We start from the raw sequence: 25500 nt of genomic DNA, 5'->3' as shown, positions 1-25500 counted from the left end.
GAACCCTTACCTTGATAGTGGCATAGAAGAAATTGAAAAAGTACAATGTAACACAACTTAATTAACTAACTTACTAATTAATAAGTGATTTTGGTGATACTGGTTAGCAGCCTAAATACATTGCTGATTATTGTCAACACTTGTCAATAATGTATTTTCTAGAACTAATTAAATCTTGATTGAAGATGATTGCAATAAAAATTGGTGACAATAATTTTAATTAAGTTTATTAAAAGTATTGGGTTGTCCGATAAGTTCTTGCCCTTTTTCTAAATTTGGTATAACTTTATTTTTTAACATTAAATAACAACAATTTAATCAGTAATGTATTCTCCGTTGTTTGTTACGACTTGCTCCCAATGTTCAACGAGTTTTTCGATTCCTCTTCAGTAGAAATTGCCCGGCCTCGATTCGAAAAATTCTTCTAACCACGCTCATAATTCGACGTCACTATTGAACGAAACGCCTTGCAAAGCGTTTAAAAGAGATCGGAAGAGGTGGAAATCCGATGGCGCTAAGTCTGGAGAGTATGGAGGATGTGGCAGCCAACCAAGCGTTTTAATCGCCTCCTAGGTTATAATTGGTTATAATGGCAATGTGGGGACGGGCATTGTCGTGTTGCAGAAGAAACCCATATTGCCTATCAGGTCGTTTTTGGCTTTGTTTAATCGTTGCATCTGTAGAACATAAAGTTCCGCATTGACTGTTTGGTTGCGATCAAGCAATTCCCAGTAGATAATGCCTTCTCAGTCCCACCATACACACAACATTGTCTTCCGTGGATGAAGAGCTTGCTTCGCTCGCGTGGTCGCTTGTTGTTTTAGGGCTTAACCATTCTTTGCACTGCTTCATGTTGATGTAGAGACCAATTTTTGTCACCAGTGACAATGCGATAAAGAAATCTTTGCTTACGTCCATGAGTTGAGAGATGACGAGCAAGCAAACTGGCAGCAATGGTGGGTCGTTGATTTTTAGTGTTTTTGCTCAATACGTGGGGCACCCAAGCTCCGAGTTTTTGAATCTTTCCCATTGAGTGGAGATGTTCTGCTACTGTTGATTTATTGGATCCTATACGCTCTGCCAATTGTCTGGTTGTTTGACGCACGTCTTCATGCACAAGTTGATTCAAATGCTCTTCATCAAACTCACTTGGTTGCCCAGAACGAGATGCATCCTTGAGGTCAAAATTGCCACTTTTGAACTTCGCAAACCAATATTGAGCAGTTCTTTCAGCTATGGCACCCTTTTCGTATACAGCACAAATCTCTCTAGCAGCTTCCATGGCTTTGGCACCTCGGTTAATCGCAAAAAGAAGGTGGTGTCAAAAATGCTTGTTTTTGTCGACTTGACACTTCATTTAAATGCTCTGAAAATTAACAAAAATAAATAAAAACAAAAAAACCAAATAGACTTTCTTGTAGAGCGAAAAATTCTCTTTCGAGTAACACAAAACATTATACTAAAAAATTTCATTTCAATCGTAAATTTTTTAATTTAAAAAAACGGCAAGAACTTATCGGACAACCCAATACCATTCTTAAAAGTATTACAAAAACCAAACAAATGTTTTTGGATTAAAATATTTAAATAGGAAATTTAAAAATTTGAATTAAAAAATTTTTTTTTTGAAATTAATCACCCCAAATGACAAATGGGGGTAAATTGTTTTTTTTTAAAAAAAAAACAAAAAAAAACAACAACAAAACCATTTGTTAGTATTGAGTTAAAAATGGAGTATTGTTCAGTATAGATAGATTTACAACTTAAGCACAAAAACAACACTAATGCCATTATCTCTATAAAGCAGTTTTAATTTGAAATTTTTATTCATTGGAAAAACACCACTTGTCTCAGACAACTTGTGTTTTTTATAATAAAATGGTAGATGTTGGACATATCACATTTGAACAGTCAAAATGGAGAGTGAGTTTGGAAAAGAGTTAATTGAAATATAAATATAAAAATTTAAATGGTAATGCAAAACATGAAGTCATTGAAGAATTAGTTGTTTATAAGAGAAGTGCTAAAAAAATTTTATAATAAAAAAAACAAAGTAAGGATCATGGGTTTAACTTTCAACTTCTTTTGCTAAATATTCCAGTGCAATAAGTATTCAATTTTTGACTGTTGATTGAGAATGTTTTCAATATTCATAATCTTGAAAGTTCCTAATACAAATTTTATGTATGGAGAAGAAACCAGGAAAAGTCCCTATGAGTTCTGAAGTTTTATCATGAATTACATAGAAAATAAAATGCAAAATATAGTAATGCATATCCACCTATTTTTGAACGGTTGCCCAGGACAAAACAAAAAGCACCTTATGGTTTGTTTTCTTCTTGCACAGTTATCCACTGCAAAATATGAAACAATTCCCTCTAATTTTCCTGCTGGCATTCTTTTCTACCATGTGACCATGATTTTGTTAAAGAGTAGACCGATTTTACACTGTCAATGACTGCATTGATCTCATAAAGAGTTTATAACATGTTCGAAATTAAAAATGGGTAAAAATGGGTAATAAATTCATAGAATTTATTTAATAAATACCATTTGTCCAAATTTACTTTAAAAGCATCATTTATCCAGCAACTTTGACCCAAGATATTTTGTTTCTGTAACATCTTTTTTTTTGTTTTTTATCAGTCCTGCTGTATTTTTTTCTCTCTTGAATTTGTTAAATTTACTTTATTTGTTAGCATTAAAAATAGCTGAAATAATCAGTTCTTATTGATTATCTCAAATCATGGTTGTGTGGACAAGTGGGGTTTTTCAAGTAGGCGATTCAAATATTTACATAGAAAGTGAATTTTTTTTTAATTTTATGTTAAGCTTCTATGGTTACACTCCAGTGTAGTTTACACAGGTTTCCATAATGTTATTTTCTTATATAAATATGATATTATGGAAGAGTTGAACAATTTTTTAAAACTAGTAAAAAATCTTTGTTAAGAAAAAGCCTTTTTAAGTTACACTTTGAAATTATCCTGGTTTACTAATTTAAAACTTTCTTAATTTCAAATGTTTTTTAAAGAAGTTAAACACGTTTTTGTTATGAATCTGATGGTAAAATTCTATTTGATTATAAAAAATGAAGAAGTTGTTTGATTAAAACTTAAAAAGTTGTGCTGAAGTCTGCAGTCATAAAGTATTTTTGTGTTTACTTTCTCAAATTTTTTTCTTTTGTGTTTACTTCCTCATTTTTTTTTTCATTTTTTTTTACTTCATGAATTTTTTTTTTCTTTTGTGTTTATTTCCTGAATTACTGAAGTCAATAGTTAACAAAATTAATGTCTTTAAACTCACTTTTATTTCAATAAATGAACATCATTTGTCTCTGTTAAACTGGCAATATTAATCTTGTCTCTGTTGATATTATTCTTATCTCTTGTAAACTAAAATAATTAAAGAATCTTTAGTATTCAAAAAATCCCAATGAGTAGAGCAAAGAAGATATTGAAAATGCTTTAAAATATCATTGAGAGCAAAGATTATTCCTAAGAATGTTTTAAATATCAAAGTTGACATTGATTGACAAAAATAAAAATAATGTTTGATAGAAATTAAAGTGAAAACATAGAAGCGTAAGGTGAACAGCTTTATCAGAGGAAACATTCAATGTTTTAGTGATTTGGGTTATGGTTATAAACTAATATAATTTGTTTTATTTAATTATATAATTATTTAATTATGTTTTATTTGCTCTTTGAAAAATACAAAACAAGAGCATTTTTTAAATTTCACTACTTTTAAATATGGCATTCACTACGATAGTATAATAATTTTACTATTTAAGACATGAAAATACTGAAGACAGATATGAAGTAGCATTACACAAGATAACATTGCATCAAACTGTCATCGCATCCATCAGGCTTTTTGTTATTTATAAATCAAAAAGATACTTATATTGATTATGATGCAAAGCTTGCCAAACTGATTCATCATTAAATAAATTTTAAAATTATTCAATGGTTAGAACATTAGTTAAAGCAATTTGAGTAAAATACATTGCTAAATTAGATGGTCACAGCGCTCGTGTTTTATCGAAAGTTATTTAATTATGTAAATGAAATACCCTGCAATTGGTCTGTCTGTTGTTGATGTACATATTCCACTGGAAATTGGAATATGTACAACCACAAGATATTGGAATGTTGTACATATTCCAATATCCAGTGGTTGCTAAGTTATGTTTTGCAAACAATTGGTATAGAAATATATTGTCTTGTTAAAGATACCTAGAAAAAAATATTTAAATCATATTATGAATTATGAAAATGCAAAAATATTGATAAAGCTAATTTTCCAAGTTTATTAGAATTTAAATAAAAAACTTTTCTGCAACAAATTAATGATAAATGTTCCAACAAATCAAAAAGAATCAATGCAACAGTTTTTTTTTCCAACATCTTCATTTCTTACAAGTCTGCAAACATCCACTATTAAAGTTGGAAATTACTGGAAGAGAAAAGATGAAGTTTATAAAGCAACTTATATGAATTATAAGTTATAAAGAATTAAAAGTTATAAGATTGCAAATTATATGAATAAAAAAAACAAGGTAAAAGGAGCGAATTCCAAAGAACTGATGTTCAAGGAAAAAAATTAGACAAAAAGAATTTTTGATGCATTTAGGATCAGTCACAGTAAAAGGATAAGACTTAATTGAATGACAAGTAACACAAGAATGAATTTTAATAGATGGCACAAGAGACGCTAGCTCTTTAGAACAGCATCTGTTATAGTATTTGTAAAAAAAGGGAATGTTACGGTGTTTAACATAACATTACGACGATGTAACAATGGTTGAAGGCTGGCTGCTATAGCAGGTCCAACTATGTTTACAATGCGTTTTTGCACATAGTTTAAATGAGAAAGGGCGTCATTTAAAGATCCACTCCAGATGTGGCAACAGTATTCCATACAAGGATGGATTAGAGATTTATAGAGATAAAGAATAGAATCTGGAATAAGAAAGTGGCAAGCACAATAAAGAGATGCAATTTTAGCAGATAATAATTTTGCAATGTATTTGATATATGGTTTCCAAGAAGAAAAAAAAATTGAGTTTTATCTGAGTTAAAGTCAATACTGTAGCCAGTGAGATCTTTTAAGCTCAAATACCCCCTTCAAGCAACCAGAGAGTGTTGACTTCTTATGAAGACAAGAATAAATGGTAGTATCATCAGCAAACAATGTCATCTTAGATGTAAAAATTTGTGGGAGATCATTAACGTAAATCAGAGAAAAAATAGGACCAAAGATAGAACCTTGAGGAACCCCTGAAGATACAGGAAAAGAAAAAGGGTGCTGTCCATTGAAGACAACTTTTATGCTACAATTGGTAAGTAAGGATTTAAAAATCTTAAAGGCGCTACCTAATACACCATACAAAGAGAGTTTATGGAGAAGACCAGCATCCCAAACTTTGTCAAAGGCTTTAGAAATGTCAAGAGCAATAGCTTTAACCTCTCCACATCTATCTAATATATGATAAAACCTATTGGTTATTACCGTTAACAAATCAGCAGTAGAAAGAAAAGATAAAAATTCATATTGATGTCCAGAAAATAAGGTACTAGATTTAAGATAAGAGATTAAATGTTTGTAAACTTAAAAACTCGAAAACCTTGCTTATGGTTGTAAGAAAACTATAACACGACTTTGATTGCTCTCCAGAATTTTTCGAAAAAAGGAATAACGGGTTCTGCTTTCCAGCAGGCTGGAAAACAATACTCTAATAAGCGCTTGTTAAATAGCTTTGAAAGTATAGACGGCAATACACTTCTGCAAGACTATAACAGTTGTCCAGACCACAAGCTATAGAAAAGTCTAAATAAACTGATTGAGTGATATGAATATCAAACAACGAATCGACCTATTTTTTGGCTATATCAGGTAGGATGTAATAGAGGAATCAAGAGATGAGATTAAAAAGAGATGAGATTTAAAAAAGTTCTTAGCAAGCAATTCAGCTTTGTCTTTAGGTGAGGTAACAAAATCTGAACCATGCAAGAGAGGTTAAGTAACAGATTTTCAAATGGTTGAATTCTTATGAATATAAAAGCCCAGGCCAAGCATGTGACTATTGGAGTCTTTGCAAATTAAAGGAAGGTAACCATCAACACTATGATCACAAGATGAGACAGTTGAACTCAAATTAGTCTCGCAGAGTGCATATAGGTCTGGTGAACTTTGCAATAGGTAAGACTCAATAGCAGAAAAGTTACTTTCAAGACGATAAATACAAGTGAATGATAGGTTAAGTGAACTTGGTGATGATAATGGTATTTTGTTGTTTGTTTTTGGCACTTGAATCATTTTTGGATTTGTTAAAAAAAACTTGAAATCTCATATTTCATCACAAAAATTAGACTCTCGTGACTTGTGGAGAATCTTTAACAATATCAATAAGGGCAAATTTGTTATTCCACCTCTCTTGTATGGTTCAGACTTTTGTTACCACACCTAAAGACAAAGCTGAATTGTTTGCTAAGAACTTTTCAACAATATCATCTCTTGATTCCACTAGTAGCGTTCTACCTTATATAGCCAACAAACATGTTGATCCATTCGTATCTTTCCAGCTTCTGTATTTAAAGTGATTTCCTGCTTAGACTCTTCTACAGGTTGTGGTCCTGACTAGCTTGTGGTCTTGCAGAAGTGTTTTCCAGAGCTGTCGTCTATACTTTCAAAACTATTTAACAAGTGCTTATCAGAGTCTTGTTTTCCAGCCTGATGGAAAGCGGCATCTGTTATCCTTATTTTCAAAAATTCTGGAGAGCGATCTGACTCGTCTTACTACCGTCCCATTAGTCTTTCTCCTATCATTAGCAAAGTTTTTGAATCTTTAATTAACAAACACTTAATCTCTCATCCTGAATCTAATAACTTACTTTCTGATCATCAATATGGATTTCGATTTTCTCATTCTACAGCTGATTTGCTAACAGTAATAACCGATATGTTTTATCGTGCATTAGATAAAGGTAAAAAGATTAAGGCTTGACATTTCTAAAGCTTTTGATAAATTTTGGCTTGCTGGTCTTCTCCATAAGCTTTCTTCTTACGGTGTATCTGGTAATATCTTTAAGATTATTGAATTCTTTCTTTCCAATTGTAGTATAAAAGTTGTCCTTGGTGGACAGCACTCTTCTTCATATCCTGTAACTTCAGGGGTTCCTCAAGGTTCAATCCTTGGCCCTTTACTCTTTTAAATTTACATTAACGATTTTCCAGATATTCTCACATCTAATGTGCCATAGTTCGCTGATGATACTTTCATTTATTCTTGTCATGATAAGAAGCCAACACTCTCTGGTCGCTTGGATGGGGCATTTGAGCTTGAAAAAGATCTCACTTCTGCTACCGCATAGGGCTCACAGTGGCTGGTAAACTTTAATTCAGATAAAACTCAATTTTTTTCAGCCAGTTGTTATCGCAATAATTTAGATCTTCCTATATTTATGAACTATAATGTACTCGATGTGTCATCTACCCTTCATCTTCTAGGATTAACTCTTATTTTTGATCTTTCTTGGAAACTGTATATCAAATCCGTTGCAGAATTATCATCTGCTAAGGTTGCATCTCTTTATCGAGCTCGACACTTTCTAACTCCGGATTCTATTCTTTATCTCTATAAATCTCAAATCCTTCCTTGTATGGAATACTGTTGCCATATCTGGGGTGGATCTTCTAATGATGCCCTTTCTCTTTTAGACAAGGTGCAAAAAGGCATTGTAAACATAGTTGGACCTGCTCTTGCAGCCAGCCTTCAACCATTGTTACATCGTCGTAATGTTGCTTCTCTTACTCTTTTCTACAAATAAGTCTCATCCTTTATTTTGTGACTGCTCCTAAGTTCTCCAAAAACTCTTATTCCTCTGGGGTTTTTTTTTCGAACATCGGTTCTCTGGAATTTGCTTCCTTCATCTTTTTTTCCTGACTCGTATAATTTACAATCTTTTAAGCTGTCTGTCAATCGTTATCTTGCTCTACAATCTTCATATTTTCTCTTCCAGTAACTTCCAAATTTAATTAGTGGTTGCTTGCAACCTTGTTGTAAGATGTTTTAAAAAAAACTCATTATTAATTGTAAAATTAAACAAAGAACAAAAACAATTGTCCTTGTAAGCTAAGAAATATTTTTTATTTTTAAACAATTTGAAATTTCGTGTTGCCTTTTTTCAAATTTGCCTCGATATCAATTAATGGCACGCTGATTACACAGGTCAACAAAAAAAAAATTTTTTCTGGTGCCGAGCAAACAATTTGTTTTTTGCATAGCATTTCTCATTTTGATTTCAAATATGTAACTCTTTTTTTACCATCAGGTCAAATTGTAATTATATTTAGGTTCAAATCTTAAGTATTTAGGGTAAAGTCCCTAATATTGTCGAAAAAAAAGTTATTCAAAAGTATGTCAACCTGGGTCTCAAAAGAAGCGTATTTTCATAGAGATTTTAGAAAACATAAATATTTTTCCTTAAAATTTATTGACAAAAAAATTATGTAAAAAAATGCTAAAGACTTAAAAAAAAGTCAATAGAATGTTATTCACCAAAAATACACAAAATACTTATTTTTATTACAAATGAATAACATTTTTAAAATCTCTATGAAAATACGCTTCTTTTGAGACCCAGGTTGACATACTTTTGAATAACTTTTTTTTCGACAATATTAGGGACTTTACCCTAAATACTTAAGATTTGAACCTAAATATCTTTACAACTTGACGTGATGGTAAAAAAAGAGTTGCATATTTGAAATCAAAATGAGAAATGCTATACAAAAATCAAATTGTTTGCTCGGCACCAGAAAAAAAATTTTTTTTTGTTGACCTGTGTTATTTATTGGTTTTCCGTACGTGTCACCGACTTATCCCATAAAAATGCCATTAATTATCCTATGCTAGATAACCGCACGAATCCCCGTATGTAGTGTTCGGCTGAGAAGCCCTCTTTATTTTAAATAATATCTCTTTTTAAATCTGTCTCGATATCAATTAATAGTACTTTGGTTTTATTGTTTTCCCATGCAGCTCCCAGACCTATCCAACCAAAAAACTTTATGTTTCCCATATAATTGGATCCCAGTTGGTTGAGTATTGAGTGATTTGAAATGTATTGTTTTTATTTATTAAATTGCAGCTCAACAGTCTGATCAATGTTTTGTAAGCTGTAACGCAACGATAAAGTAATAAAATATTTATAAAAATAATGAAGTTGTGAAGGTAATTATAAAAAGAAAAGTTGTGAAAATATTTTACTGACGTTTTTTGTTTTTTTTTTATGTGTTTGGTTTTTTCAGTTAGTTTTTTTTTTATTATTATTTTAACATGATTGGCTTTTTTCATTTTGTAAAAAATGTTCAATTAAGTTTTGTAGAATTAAAAATGTAAATTTATAAAAATGTTTACAGAATAATACATTTGTGAAATTTCAAATAATTAAATATACGTGTCAGATATAAAAATATATATAAATTTTTAAAATAAATTTTTTTTATTAGATAATATTCTATGATGTAACTTGTAATAATAAAATTAAAGAAGTATTTTTGTAATAAATCATATTTTGTCTCATGTAAATTTTTAGTTATAAATAGATATAATATAAATATATATAATAAATTTAATATAAATAATTTATCGTTTTTAGAGAAGATTTATGAAAAAATTTGTTTTTTTTTTTTGTTGTTGTTTTTTTTGTAACCCTCCAAACCAGTTTTAAGTAATGATCTAAATTTATATAAAATAAAGTCAAATCTTAAGTTATGGGGTAAAAAATTTATTTAAAATCACCTTTAAAACATGTTTCAACAAGTTTTTTTTAATAAAAATCACCTTTAGTTAGCAATTTTTAATAAAAATTCATTTAAACTTTAGTTAGCTTTAAATTTATATACGTCCTTGGGTCATCCTGACCCATCAGCAAAACGGTTGTGGTTCTATCCTCCCCATCCGTCCAATAAAAAAAAAAATCTTGTTCCAAAACAGAATTTTTTTGTATGGCTTAATAAGTATATTTTATGAAGTTGAATAAGTGCCAATTTCGTAAGTGCGAACTGGCATAAATGCGAAGCAGTTGCAAAAACTGGCAAAAATCTGAGAATTGGTATTAGTGGGTTAAAAGAGTTTGCAAACATTCGCATAATTGCAAAGTAGGCATAAGTGCGCCGAAAGAATTTTTAAACATTAACATAAGTGCAAATAGTAGACATAAGTGCGCCGAAAGAATTTTTAAACATTAACATAAGTGCAAATAGTAGACATAAGTGCGCCGAAAGAATTTTTAAACATTAACATAAGTGCAAATAGTAGGCATAGGCGCAAAGCAGTTGCAAACACTGGCATAAGTGCGTCAAAATTTTTTTTCAAAGATTGGCATAAGTACGACTTGCCATAAGTGCGCCTAAAGAATTTTCAAAGATTGGCATAAGTGAGAATTCTGTTTGGCATGCTTATGCCAGTTCATTTTTCAATTTATGCTTTGCAGTTATGAGAGCTCACACTTTTGCCAGTTCGCACTTATGTTAGTTTATCCAACTGTTGTGCACTAATGTAAGTTCGCAATTACGTCATTTCGCACTTGAGCAGATTTGCTGTTATGAAATTCGCACTATATCAGTATTAATGCATTATTAGATCAAAAATTAGTATCTTTTGTAGATTATTATAACAAGATATTCCAAAGAATGAGCAAGGGGCAATCAGGTCTTTGTATTTAGCATATATTTAAAACAATTCAGTAGAGTAAAATGAAAAATAGATATTTCTAAAGACTACATAGTTTTAATCTAAGTTACATTAATATACTATTAAGTAGATGATTTACTTTGATATCTTATTGCTGCTTTTTAAATCAGCGAACTGATCGATCACATCTTCTACATTGATTTCTTTTATAGCAAAATTTTTAAATTTATAAACGGCTAGAGCGTAGAGGGGTTTCCGTTTCAAGTTTTTTTGATCGAATTGGTTTCTGGTTTTATCGGTTTCAATTTCGGGAAAGGGAAACGACGCTCTTAAAATGCAGATATTCATTTGAAAAAGTAATTTCCGTATATTTTGGGCAGATTTATTAAAGTTTGTGGGCTTGTGGTGTGATTGCAACAGAATTCCTATCTGAAAGAAGGACAAGGAATCCAATTCCATGTAATTTTGATATTTTAAGATATTTGAGATACTGATAAAGGCATATCAGCAGCTCAGTGATCTATTACTAAAATGAATGGTAAAAACGTTTCACTGGTTTTTTATCAAGCATTACATACCGAACAATAAAAATAAGTTGTACGCGTGCAAGACGTCTGTGGTTAATCGTCGATATCATGAAATCATTGATAACTTGCATCTTTAAGTTCAATAACTGCAGGAAAGAAGTTTTCCAATAAAAAAAAATTATTTTAAAATTGTCAAGCGCTTTTTTTAAAGCAATTTAAAGGATATCAAGTAAAAAGTATAAAAGTAATATATAACCAATTATTTGTAAACGTGAATCGCATTTGTACTGAACAAAGTTCCAGCATCGTCACGAGTTTCGGGATTTGAAAAATCATTGTCGTTGACGTCTCTATTTTGCTGATTTGTTTTAATGAACTCAATCACTCCATTACTTTGATGTATCCTGTTGGCAGGGTCGGTAAAAATTATTTCAACTTTCTAAACTACTCCTTTGCTAACAACTTGGATAACAACAATAATAGAGTCTAAAATTACTGTCTCTTTATTAAGACCATCAATCAACAAACCTGGAGAATAACTGCTTCAATCTGGTGCTTGTATATACCTTCAAGCATTAGATTGGTTTTTTGCGTAACTATTGTCAACTTTGGTATGACGCAACAACATTTTGTTTGTAATTCGTTACAATTTACTTCTTTCTCTTTTCTAGATTTCGTCTTGCCACGCAAATCTCAAAAATGCTCACTTTAATGTCAAAGTGGAAAGAATTTTTTTCTAAGCTCTTTTTATTTTATTTTTGTATTCATCCTAGTTTTTATCTTTGCTTTTCAAACTATAAGAAGTAAAGTTTGAAGAGCAAAGATAAAAACCAGAAACTATCAAGATTTCTTTAAAATATGATATCTTTTTAAAGATATCTTAAAATATGTTATTAAGATATCTTTAAAAGCAAAGATAAAAACCAGACTATTGAGACTTCCAAGATTAAAATTTTAATCTCGGAAGTCTCAATAGTCTTGGAAGTTATTCTTAATAGTTAACAATCAATCTAATTTTTGTTTTTAATTATTTAAAAAATAATTTAATTCTTTGCTGGTTGGCCTCTCCAAACGCCCTGACCCCGCAGCGGCTGCTTATTCTGGACATGTGTTAAGACGTGGATGCTTATATATCAGCTTAGTATAAAATCATCTGTTTAAGTTAGCTATTTGGTAATTTCTAAAAAAAAAATTAGAAAAAAATCAACAAGAATTTTGTTGTTGTTGATTGTTTTTATTTCCCTTCAGCAAAAAACTTTGGTTAACTATGACTTCAACTTCAAATTTAATGCAAGTACTAAATAAAACACAATAATAAATGTTTAGAGAAACTCCGAAATTTGAAAATTAAATGTCATTGCGTCAAATATTAATCAATTAAACATTTTCACAGATAGCTTTTATTAAATTTCGATTAAACTCTATTTGTTAAAAACAAATCTCAAATACTGCTAAAAAAAAAGTATTACTGAAGTATAGAAATACTAAATGAAGTTGACAAAGAAGAATCATCTGTATCAAAGAATTATAGCGTTACAAAGCAAACATTGTCACGATAATTAAAAGAAAAACGAAATATATTCAGAAGTTAAATAAAAATAAAATAAAACATCTACAAAAAAAAATCAGGATGGGAGTCTTCCTACATAAGGATTTGAACAAAGCCTACTTTTTGGACCAAGCATGTGGCTTTTAAAGGTCCGATACCAAACATTGCTATGTCTGGAACCACATTCAAAATCATAGTTTTGTATTTTGCCAAAGAACTTTGGTGTGAAAATTTGATGTGCATCCAATAGGTGGTTATAGATAGGTCAGAAAATGGTTATTATGTCAAAGTTATATATAACAATTAGTTCATAAAATTACAAAAGAGTGGCCGAGTGAATAGTGCGCTGAGTTTCGGAACATAAAAGACATGGTTCGAGTCTTAGCATTGGTGACGTTTTTTTTTTTTTTTTACAATTATCTTAAAATACGAAATACTTTTGAAGTTTTAAAGAGATTATATACAAACATATGTAATGATATTATACACTTTAACAAACGAAAAGATTTTTAAAAAAAGCAAAAAATTCTAAAAACATCAAAACACCGGGGGGAAATATTTGTTGTGTATCTGTATATGTATGATTGAGATACTTATGTTATTAATGTGCTCATGTAATTAGTCCTAATAAGCTGTAGATGGTCTGTTCAGTGCACTTAAAAAAATTAAAGTATAGTATATTGGAATTTGCAAAGAAACATTATATAAATCATTTTTTAAATATAAAGTAATTTTTTTTTTACTTTGTTGCACTTAATCATCCCTATATAAACAATATATATAAACAAATATGCTATTTGTTTATATATATTGTTTATAAAATGTAAAAAAATCCACTTATATAACGTTTTATTCAGGATTGTATGTAATATAAGTAAACCAGTACCAGTTTAATAGCTTTTTGCGCTTAAAATCAATCAAAAAATGCAAATGATAATGCAAATAAAAGATGATGCAAATAAAAGATAATGCAAAAGTAAACTTGACGCGTAAAGGTTTATTTTGCCACAAACTGACGTCAATGCGCAAAATATTTTTGGCTTAACTTTTATATTAGCCTTTAATATCATTCATTTGTTTTTAATCATAATCATAAGAATAAACTTTTTTTAAATGACTATGTTTTAGTGGTCTAAGATCTTCTTAGTTCCATTTGTACAGCGTTACGTACAAACGTCTGTCGGTGTAAACGTCTTTAGCATATTTTGAGTTTGCAGGCATTATATGGAATACCGGGTTTTGCATCCATTTAAAACAAACATGACATCCATTTAAAACAACCATGACATTCATTTAAAACATCGTGACAATCAATTAAAACAATTGTGATTTTCAATTAAAACAATTAAAGCATGCGCAATCTCAACATTCTATATTTTAAAAAAAGTTTTTTTTTACATATTTATTTATTTAACTTTACATAAATTTATTTTTATTAATATTATCTTAATTTACTTTAATTTAATGGAATTTATTTTTATTTTAAACGGATGTCAAAGTAAATATACGAGCAACGAGATATTAAAGATAAAGAAGTAAAATTGTCCAAGAGGAGTTTTGATTCAGGGCCATTCCATGTATGAAAAGAACGCTTCATCCAAAGCAGCTAAAGGCGCATTTACTGACTACGACAAAATAAGTATTATTATATAATTAAAAGAAGTTGTTCATCATGCATGTTTTAAATAAACGTTATGGTTGTTTTACCAATAAGATAAGACCATGTAAAAAATGCATACCTAAACGACATGGAATAGTTGAAGCTTAATGAATATGTATACATGTGTGTATGCCTTACCGGGTTTTTCATCCATTTAAAACAAATATGGCATCCATTTAAAATTAAAATAAATTTGATTAAATTAAAGTAAATTTAGAAAAAATTAATAAAAACAAATTTATATAATATTAAATAAATTAATATATAAACAAAACCTTTTTTTTTGAGTAATATAGAATCTTGAGATTGCGCATGCGTGAAATGTTTTGATTAAACATCGCGATCGTTTTAATTGATTGTCACGTTGCACAGTGTATCGCTTCATACAAGCTAGGTTGACAAAAATATTTTGATTTGTAATTTCATTCCTAAGAATGTAGTTAACAATATTTTGGTGTTTTATTGATTAGTTATGCAGTAGGGAGCCTGGGGGAAGCAGGGGGGCAATTACCCCGCGCGTTTAAGCTTAAAGGGGCGCCAAAAAGTCAATTTTACTATAAAAAGTATTTTTTTTATTTTTTTATTTTATTGTAAAAAAGGCGATATTTTAATTACTTTTAAGTTTTTAAAAGTTTTTGTCTTGAAAAAGATAATTAAGTAATAAATATAAATACTAAATTTCAACACATAAATAATGTAATAAAATTTTGCCTAAAATAAAAATATACTCACAACAAATATACAAAATATAAAAATATACTCACTACAAATATACAAAATATAAAAATATACTCACTACACTACGTAAAATAAAAAAAATGTTTTATTAATAATTAATCATTATCTGACGAATCATTGTTATTTTCACTACCCGATGAATCGGACTCTAAATAATCTTCGTCACACATATTTCTATTTTCAACAAGCTGTGGTGGTATTATAGGTGGGATAATTAAATTCAAAACTCCCAACGGTAGTTTACCAGTTTTCTTATTTGACAGTTCTCTGTATGAGTTGATGACAGGATCTGATGTTACCAAAAGCATATTTAGCAAATCTATATTTGTGCAAATACGTGAATTTTTTCTTGCATGGTGTTCGCGGAATGGACGAAAATCTTTATTGTAGGCTTCTTGAGACTCTTCCGACAGTTGTCCTATTGGAAGAAGGCATGTTTTTATAACTTCCGTGCTATGTGCAAGTATTTTGTGCACAGTAACAGGCACATAGTACCAAGGATACAGATTAATATAAAGAGTTTTGGTTTCAGAACAAAGCTATTCAAATTCATAATAGTTAATATCATAGCCAGAGGAAAGTGTTATTAATAACATACTGAAATTTTTAATGAGATTGTCTAAACCCGTAAAACAGCTGTGTTCTCATCATTTGTACTCCCAAAGCCAGGTTTTGGTTTATCAACAATAAGGCCCATATGCTTTTCAAATTTTTGTTTGATATCTTCTGAACGTTTTTGGACACTAGATTTATCTTCATCGCTTCTAACTTGCCACTTTCAAAAAAACGAATCCACGCATACAAAGTAGACAGATCAAAACAATAATTTTCTTTTTTAACAACTAAGTCTTTTAGTTCACCGTTCATCATTTTAGGAGTCACACCACGTATGTAACATTTTTGTTGGGAACTTGTGTCAGTCAAGGCATTGCAAACTTTTTCATCTATTATTGATAGTATTAGGTCGCGTTTAACAGTAATTTGAGATTCGTTGAGTCTTATAGATGTTGAAACAAGTTGAGAAACTTCTTTTAAAACTTGGTTAGTTTCTGTTGTTGTTAAAAGATTTGTTTCTTTTGAAAAATTTAATTTAATTGGTCGGCAATATAGCGTGGATAAAGGTCGTGGATTTTGCCAAATAATATTTTGACAGTCACTCAGTCTCAACGGAACAAATGAAAATACAAACAGAAACTCATCAGTAGCATCAGAGTTTTTAAATCTCTGTTTGTATGCGCTGTGAATGGAGCTCCCATCACATCCCCATTTGCTAATTAGTGTGAATGGCGTAGTAAAAGTAATACTTTTAAGAACTTCGCATTGGGCTTCAATTAGGCGTTCAGTAGTTTTATCAAGTATAGCTTGTAGGCTAATTTCGGCACGTGTTTCTGTAACAGAAATATGTTCATTTAATGGATAACATAACTTTTTCGACTTGCATAGACTATTATAAGATGGAAATAATATATTCCCTGCCTTTAATGACCACTTTCTCGTCTGTTTATAAGAATGACTTGTACATTTAGAGTCAATATAATAAGCTAATGCCTCGTCACGATTTAAGTACCTACCACCACAAATAAAGTCTTTTGATTTAATTTTTTCTGATGATTCCAGACTTTTTCTGATTAAAGTAGCTTGGTTTCTGTACCCAAACACACGGCATACTACTTCAGCAGCTGTGGTCAACTCAGTTGCACTTTGCAATTTTATTAAGTTTTCAACCCTTCGTTTTTTGGTTTTAAACGACGAGTCTTTAAAGTTCTTTTTTGGTCGTCCTTGAATTTCTCGAGATGATGAAAAAGTACATTGCTGGTATATACTTACTTTAAATTCTACATTTGTCCCCTCTAATCAAATTTTATTTTTGTTTAAAAAGCGGTCCATCATCATATGTGCTGCAGACACTTTTATTGCGAATTTTGAAGCCATACATGAAATTTTTAACTGCAAAGACCTCTCAGAATCTCTAGTCAAATCAGTTACATGAGTAGCACAAAATCTTTGCAAAATAAAATCCAATAAACGAGAATTTCTTTCTTCTTGATTATGTCTTCGCCATTCTTTAAATAACTCCATTTTTGAAAAAGAGCGCACATGATCTAAATGAAATTTAATAACAAAAAATTGTGGATTTATGTGGTGAAAATTTTTTCTTTGTTGTACACCTTAGGACTTTAGCTATACACTGTTAATAAAATAGCTTGGATACATGTGGATACAAAAAGTTGTATAAATTTAAATATTAAAAACAAAAAAATATTTTACAACTTTAACCCAGTTTTTTAAACCATATTTTAACACACATTGCTTAACTTTTAAATAAAATAATTAATGTAATTAAATAGTACTTACCCTCAAAAGTAAAATCCATCACTGCATTAAAATGATTGCTTTCTTTAGTTCTTGTTAAATGTTAATGCAACCATTGTAAATTTTTAATTAATTTTTTTCAAAAATGAAATTACATTTTAACGCCTTTTTAATTGTTTATGGCTCATTGCTCTGGAATATTTTTCATAATAAACACTGCAAGTTATTACTAATTAAGAGACTGTTATTGTGAAAATATTATCAATAAGTCGATTTCTGATATGACATTTGCCCACCTAGCTTGTATGAAGTGATACACTGTGCATCGTAATTTTGCTTCTCTTTCTTTTTTCTACAAATACTATAATGGACACTACTTTAAAGAACTAGCAACTCTTGTGCCATCTATTAAATTTCATTCTCGTGTTACTCGTCATTCAATTAAGTCTCATCCTTTTTCTATTACTGTCCCTAAGTGCTCCAAAAACTCTTATTCCTCTATTTTTTTTTTCCTCGAACATCAGTTCTTTGGAATTCGCTTCCTTCATCTTGCTTTCCTGATTCATATAATTTGCAATCTTTTAAGTCGTCTGTCAATCGTTATGTTGCTCTATAAACTTCATTTTTTCTCTTCTAATAACTTCCAACTCTAATTGTGGTTGCTTGCAGCCTTGTTGGAAGCGAAGATGTTGAAAAAAAAAAAAGAAAAATTGCAAATTGGGTTTGATAGAGAACATCCGACCTTAACTTGTTGATATCTTTTGGTGAGAAGCGCGGAGATCTTATTAAGAAGATTATCTCTTACATTATTTGATGCAAATTTAACTAACATTCAAGCGTTTTTTAGAAATCTACAATATCCGTTATTAGATGATTATCGATTCCAATACTTTTATCATTTCTAGATTCTAAAAGGTTTGTTGTTATTAATTTGAAGCTATTAAGTTATGAGGCCTTCTGAATTTTGTCTATCCTATCGTGACGCCTCTGTATATCACCAAGACCACACAATGTGCTGGATTTAATCTCCTTTAAAGATTTATTCACTACTTTGCGTGAAATTGTTTCAATTGAATTATTTACATAACTATTAATAAGTAGTTGTTATTACTCGTTATAAATTATTAAATTATTTTAAATATTATTTAACAACATACATAAAGCTTTCGCGTAAAAATCTTTTTTAATCTTTGGTTGGTGATGGCTCATGTGCAATGGCACACCCTGCCCATGCCTAAATCCGTACCTGACTTCCGTAATAACTAACTTCAATTTTTACTGTAATATTTTACAAAATTTGTCATTACTTTAAATTCTCATTAAAAATCTATTCTTTTACAATTAGCTCTATCTGTTACATGCTTAGAATGCTGCCTTCACTCTTTTTTTTTATTTCTTTTAAGATGTTGCCATAAGAATTGCTGGGCCATCTTCTTTCTAGTCATCAAGACTGACCCTTAATTTAAATGGGCATTTGATTCTTTTAATTCTAGTGCATGACATATATAATGAACAAATATATCATGACTTGCTCTAAAAAAATGGATTTTCATTATTATTGCGTAATCCAGCATCAGTTAAACATAAAGTTTTGTGCTTTAATTCTGATAAAGTGTTATAGCACTTTCTGGCGTTTTCATCATTTCTTTATTATAGCAGTTCGGGCTTTGTTTATACTGCACTATTTATTAATAAGAATTAGTGATTAGTACAAAAGACTTGTTTTCATATCGAAATTTTAATGCAACCCGCCCTATGTAAATGCTAATTTTTATTATCATTTTGTGTTTTGGTAACCACTAATAGTTATTCTAAATGTTTTTGATAACTAATTGTTATGTATTCACTAAAACGTATTTGGGCATGCTGTTTCCTCATTTAGTTACAGTTGAACATATGTTTTCAATTTAAACAATAGAGCAGTAAGATAATTACAAGTTGATTCAATTCTGGTCATACAATAGCATTTAGGTCAAAATCCAGTCTTTTTTATGTAGTGTAACTCTTTTGTTATTGTCCTTTGTCCATGTCACTGACTTACAGTGCTGGCCAAAAAGATCCGACCACGTATTGTTTATCAATGTATACAGTATGTACATTGTAGTGTAGACGCTTTCCTCGGAATTTCACCATCACGCTTTGCATGCGTGATTTGCAGTTATCAGCCAATCAAAACACTTGTACCATTGTTATATATACTATCGCATGCGTGGCTGTGAATTACTATTTGCATTTGGCTATGGCGACAACATCACCTGGAAAACATGCTAAAATACAACTTTTGATAGAAGACGAGAAGTCTGAACGTGCGATTGCCGCACGTTTACGAATGCCTAAGACAATGTGCTGAATGACTGTTCACGGTGTCATTCAGCACATCAAGTCAACAGGTACCAGCGCTGCAGGAAGATCCAGTGGCAGACCGAGATGTACTACATCAAAAACTGACGCTATGATCACGCAGCCACGAAGGACCCAATGGTATCATCTTCACAAATTCTCAATGAACTGCCTCCTGATGTGAATGTAAGCTCTCGCACCATTCGGCGACGTCTTGTGGACGATTTCAGTCTTCGATCCTATCGCGCTGCATTAAAACCACGACTCTCAGAAAAGTATTCGTGACCGCCTCAAATTTTATAAAGCACATAAAAATTGGACCGTAGCAATGTGGCGACGTGTCATATTCTCAGACGAATCGATGGTGAAACAGTTTGCTACGCATAAAGTAATTGTTCGACAGCCACCAAACGCACTCTTCAATGCCCATTATGTTGCTTCAGCGGTAAAACATTGCCCTGCAATTATGATTTAGGGAGCAATTACTGCCAGAGGTCGAGCGGGAATCCATCTCATGCCGCAAGATGAAACTATCAAAGCTGTTAATTATTTGCAAATAATAAAGGAAAATGTTCCTATTTGGCTCAGAACTCGCAACTGTGACATCTTTATGCACGACGGCGCGCCATGTAATCAGGCAAAGATCGTCAAGACATGGTTTCAAGAGAATTCCATCAATGTTCTTGCTCCGTGGCCTGGCTCGTCACCGGATTTAAACCCGATTGAAAATTGCTGGGTAAAATTAAAAGCAGAAGTGGCAAAAGCATACTCGACGTCGGCGACAACTTTAAAGGAGGCTATACTGAAGGCGTGGTCCCAAAAAATAACGCCTGATTACTGTGACTCTTTTGTTGCTTCTATGCCTCGAAGAATAGAAGCTGTCCTCAAAGCCGGAGGAAGACATTCGAGGTACTAGAAACTCTTTTCTGACGTGAACTACTTGTTGGTTTCTTTGAAAGTGTATCATTGACTTACGTGAATGTTGTTTGTTGCGTTTAATTCAATCATATTTTTATTAAATTGAAGTGGTATTACGTTTCTGTCTAAAAACCTTAGTGGTCGGATCTTTTTGGCCAGCACTGTATATGGTCTTGTATTCTCTCTGGTGAAAACGCTTGGTGTATTAATAAAATACAGTTGTATAACGTCAAATATTTGAATAGATCATTAGGAAGCAGTGTCATTTTTTTAGATTTATGTGAAAACGCTGGGTGTATTAATAAAATACAGTTGTATAACGTCAAATATTTAAATAGATCATTAGGAAGCAGTGTCATTTTTTTTGGCAGTGGTAGAAAATAGATCTTGCGAGTGCTTTGCGAGTGCAATCCTGTTTCTAGAGTTTTTGACTTTTTCTATTTTGATTTATATTTATTATTAAAAATTTGAAAACATTTTAATTTTCTCCACAAATTTGCTTAAAAATATTTTAAAATTATACTAATATTACATTTAAACAAAAACACTGTTAGAGAGGCTCTAAATAAATAATGTTTTCCGTGATAATTTTTATGCGGCCTAAACCGAATCAGCTTGAGTAATGGTTAGAGTTCTGGCTCAGAACCCAGAGGTCCTAAGTTCGATGCCGGTCTAGCCCAATAAGTGGAAGGATGAGTGAAATTCCTATTTAAATGCTCTTCCGCTGTTCTCTGTACCGTAAGGACTTCTGAGACCATCCTCATAAAATAAAATAATAAAAAAATCGCAATAATAAGAAAGAATAAGAAATAAAACAGAATAAGAAAAACATAACACGTCATCACGCAATTCATCTATAAAACTTTTGTCAGACAAAGCCCTTATAGGGCTTGTACGGGCACTCTTAGCCTGTCAATATTTTCTACACGGAAAGAGCATACCATGGTGAAAAAAAGTTTAGTATACCGTAGTAAAATTTTTAAAAATTATAAAATTTAAGTGAAAAATAAATTCTAAATTTTTTTGTAAAAATATATTCTATAATTCTATTTAAGTACCATGAATGGAAAATTAATTTTAAAGTTGTTTCACTTCAAATTTAGTTAATTAGTTTTTTCCATGTGATTGACTGGGACTCGCAGTGGCTGTTGAATTTTAATTCAAATGAAACTTATTTAGTATAGCAGTAATCTTAAATTTTTTTAATTATATTTATGAAGAAACATTATTAATATAGTATATTTTATGCAACATATTTTGGAGCACAACCATATTTTCTATATATTGATATTATTATATATGAAAGTAAAAACATTTACTCTAACGCTTTATTTAATTTACTAAAGTAAATTAAATGAAGCGTCAGAGAATGTTATTTTTTCATACTTTCACACATAATAATATCAACTTAGAAAATATGGTTGTGCTCCAAAATATGTTGTTAAATAAATTATTAAATATAAAATATGTTATATATAAATAAAATTTGTTAAATTTATATAAATATAAAATAATATAATAAAAATATAGAATAAATATAAAACAAAGTATCTTAAATATAAAAATAATGTTATTATCCTAATAACCTAGAAACCTGTCAAGGTAATTAAATTTTTTTTTAAAGTTAGTACTAACTTTAAACAGTTAGTACTCTAACTTTAAAAAAAACTTGAACAGGTCTTTTAAAAATATAAGTTAACATCCAACTATAACTGTCTCCTAGCCTAGACCCAATAAGGATAATAATATTATTTTTATAATTGCAAAGAAGTTTATTATATATTTCTTAGTAAGTATATTACCACACCCAAATATAGCTCTCTTCCAGCAGTCACCTTGACCCAGTTAGGATAACAGCTGCCTAAGCTATTATCCAAACTGCCTAACATAGCCCAGATTCAGGGTAAAAATATTTTTATATTTACAAAGAAGTATATAATATACTTATAGTAGTTACAGTATGATGTGAATTTATATTTTTTAAATAGAAAATCAAGTTTAGTAAAAGGCTATCAATCAAGGTGTAAGAGTATAAGTTTTTACTTTCATACATAATTATCAGCATAATCAGCATAGTTATCAGCATAATAGGGTTTTGCTCCAAAATGTTGTATAAAAATGAAGATATACATATTAGTCAACAACATATTAGTCATATTAATAACATAATGGCAGTATTAATCAAAATTCTATATTTTGTAAAGGAATTAAATTATATAACAGTTTGCCACCTAGAATAAAGAATATGGAATTGAAGAAATTCAAATCAGATATTTCAAAATATGTGAAATAAATTAAACTACTTTAGTTTTTGATAGTATTATATTATTATATATTATTAATATAGTCAACAAAGAATCAGTATATATATATATATATATATATAATATATATATATATATATATATATATATATATATATATATATATATATATATATATATATATATATATATATATATATATATGTATATATATATGTAAATATATAAATATATATATGTATATATATATATATATATATATATATATATATATATATATATATATATATATATATATATATATATACATAAATACAAGATTTTCAAAAGTATATCATGCTGAGTCTCACAACAAGCGAAATTATATAAAAAGTTTTAAAATAGTCATTATTTTATAAAAAACATTGAGTAAAAAAAATTATAATAAATTTTTTTTGTAAAAATGCATATTTTTTAATTTTTAGTTTAAAAATGTCATTTTCTAGGCAGTGAAATCTAAAATAATAATTTTTTTTATAAAATGATGATTATTTTTGAAGTTTTTATATAATTTCGCTTCTTTTAGGACCCATCATGATATACTTTTGAAGAATTATTTTTTGATAATTATAGGGACCCGTCTAATGTTTAAGGGTCTTGAGCAACCTCTTAAATTTTTTTTTTTTAATTTTTTAATTCTAATAATATTTTATTATATAGAACACATTTAAAAAAAGTTGTTTTAAGGACCACCCTTATATATACATATGCATATATATATATATATATATATATATATATATATATATATATATATATATATATATATATATATATATATAATATATATATATATATATATATATATATATATATATATATATATATATGTATATGTATATATATATGTATATATATATATATATATATATATTATATATATATATATATATATATATATATATATATATATATATATATATATCAATAATACCTTAAAACACTTTATTGCATTTCTAAAATAAATTTAATGTATTTTAAGCAGACAAATCTTACCAAAAGATTAAATTTTTAATTTTTTTTCTTAGGTTGAATTCTTTGAAAAATAAATGATATAAAAAAGATATTAACAATTTATTAAATTTCAAACATTTTCCAATATCTCAAAAAAGAAACCCCGAGAAATCTGCAGTTAGAGGTAAGATCTTATTTTGCTTTAATTTTTCATGTTGCTTTCTAATACATGATATAGGTATAATTTATTGAATGAGCATTTTTATTTTCAGTGCTTTTGGTTGACTTACAGTTTTTTTATATGGTTATTAAACATGTACTCAAACTTAGATCAATGTTTTTATTTAAATTAATGATAAAATTATTTTTATTTCACTCTTTGTTGTTATTACACCCAACAAATGTCAACAAAACCTTGAATGGATAAGTTCGCAATAATGCATAAATGGAATACTATTTATAGGAGTGATACTATACAAATTTGTTGTATTCATTTAGTAGCATATATATGATATATATGTAGGATGTGTTGAATTCTTAAGATAAACTGTACTTTTTCAAATTTAGAAAAAAGTTTAGTGAAAAAACATTTAGTGAAAAAGTGATGTTTTCATAAATGAAATTATTTTAGTGCTAGCTTAGTAAATTTTAATTTCACTTATTTTATATATATACATATATGTATGTATGTATGTAATGTTGAATAAGCTAAAAACTTGGTTTTTACTGTTATTTATCTATTTTTAAATTCCCTTATTTTTAAATCTTAAATAATTTTTAAATTTTTATATAACCCGCCCAGCCTTTCATAATATCTATTTTGCGAGCCGCCAACAAAAAAAGTAAAAAACAAGTTATAACTTTTTAAAAATGATCTGTGTAAGTAGCACCGCTGATCTATATTATAACAGTTATAATATAGATCAGTGACCGCTGCTCACTTAAAATTTAAAATTTTAAATTTCAATATTAACGATCTATGATGTTAATGGCGCAGTAAAGTCTTGAAAGTTGGGGCTGGACCAAACAAGGTTAGAGAGTTGCTGAGCAAGGATAGAAGTGAGCCTCTTCCTTTGAGTAAATTATGACTAACGTCTAAAACTATATATACATATATGTATGTACATACATACATATATGTATATATTTATATGTATATATATATATATATATATATATATATATATATATATATATATATATATATATATATATATTATATATATATATATATATATATATACATGTATATATATACATATATGTATGTATATATATATATATATATATATATATATATATATATATATATATATATATATATATATATATATATATATATATATATATATATATATATATATATATATATATATATATAGATCTATAATTTGTTGTCTTTGGGAAGAGCGGAAGGAAAAAAGTGATTCTTACGCCAACACATACGTCACTTTTAATTACTTTTGACTTTCGTCCAACATTTGAGTGTTGGA

The 25500-nt window shown here is 29.2% G+C and overlaps 2 protein-coding genes across 5 annotated transcripts in view; both read left to right on the top strand.

Annotated features, from left to right (window-relative positions):
- LOC105847084 (uncharacterized) overlaps positions 1 to 9654 on the top strand; it is a 38636-nt gene extending 28982 nt beyond the window's left edge. Inside the window, exon 9 of the mRNA XM_065791617.1 lies at positions 9159 to 9654. Within this exon, the coding sequence (XP_065647689.1) occupies positions 9159 to 9208 (50 nt within the window). The 3' untranslated portion in view covers positions 9209 to 9654. The remainder of the gene's footprint in view (positions 1 to 9158) is intronic.
- A 14407-nt stretch (positions 9655 to 24061) lies between these two features.
- The window catches only part of LOC100209341 (transcriptional adapter 1), a 32169-nt gene continuing 30730 nt past the window's right edge, over positions 24062 to 25500 (top strand). For 3 of the 4 annotated variants that reach the window (XM_065791613.1, XM_065791616.1, XM_065791614.1), the window contains exon 1: positions 24076 to 24191. The gene's annotated coding sequence lies outside the window, so the exon portion shown is untranslated. Of the gene's footprint in view, positions 24192 to 25500 lie in introns of all 4 variants that reach the window. The other variant, XM_065791615.1, reaches the window with a different exon arrangement.

The sequence above is a fragment of the Hydra vulgaris genome, chromosome 02, assembly GCF_038396675.1.
Source record: "Hydra vulgaris chromosome 02, alternate assembly HydraT2T_AEP".
NCBI lineage: Eukaryota > Metazoa > Cnidaria > Hydrozoa > Anthoathecata > Hydridae > Hydra > Hydra vulgaris.
The sequence above is the reverse complement of the archived record's forward strand: the minus strand, read 5'-3'. Positions and strand labels throughout refer to the sequence as shown.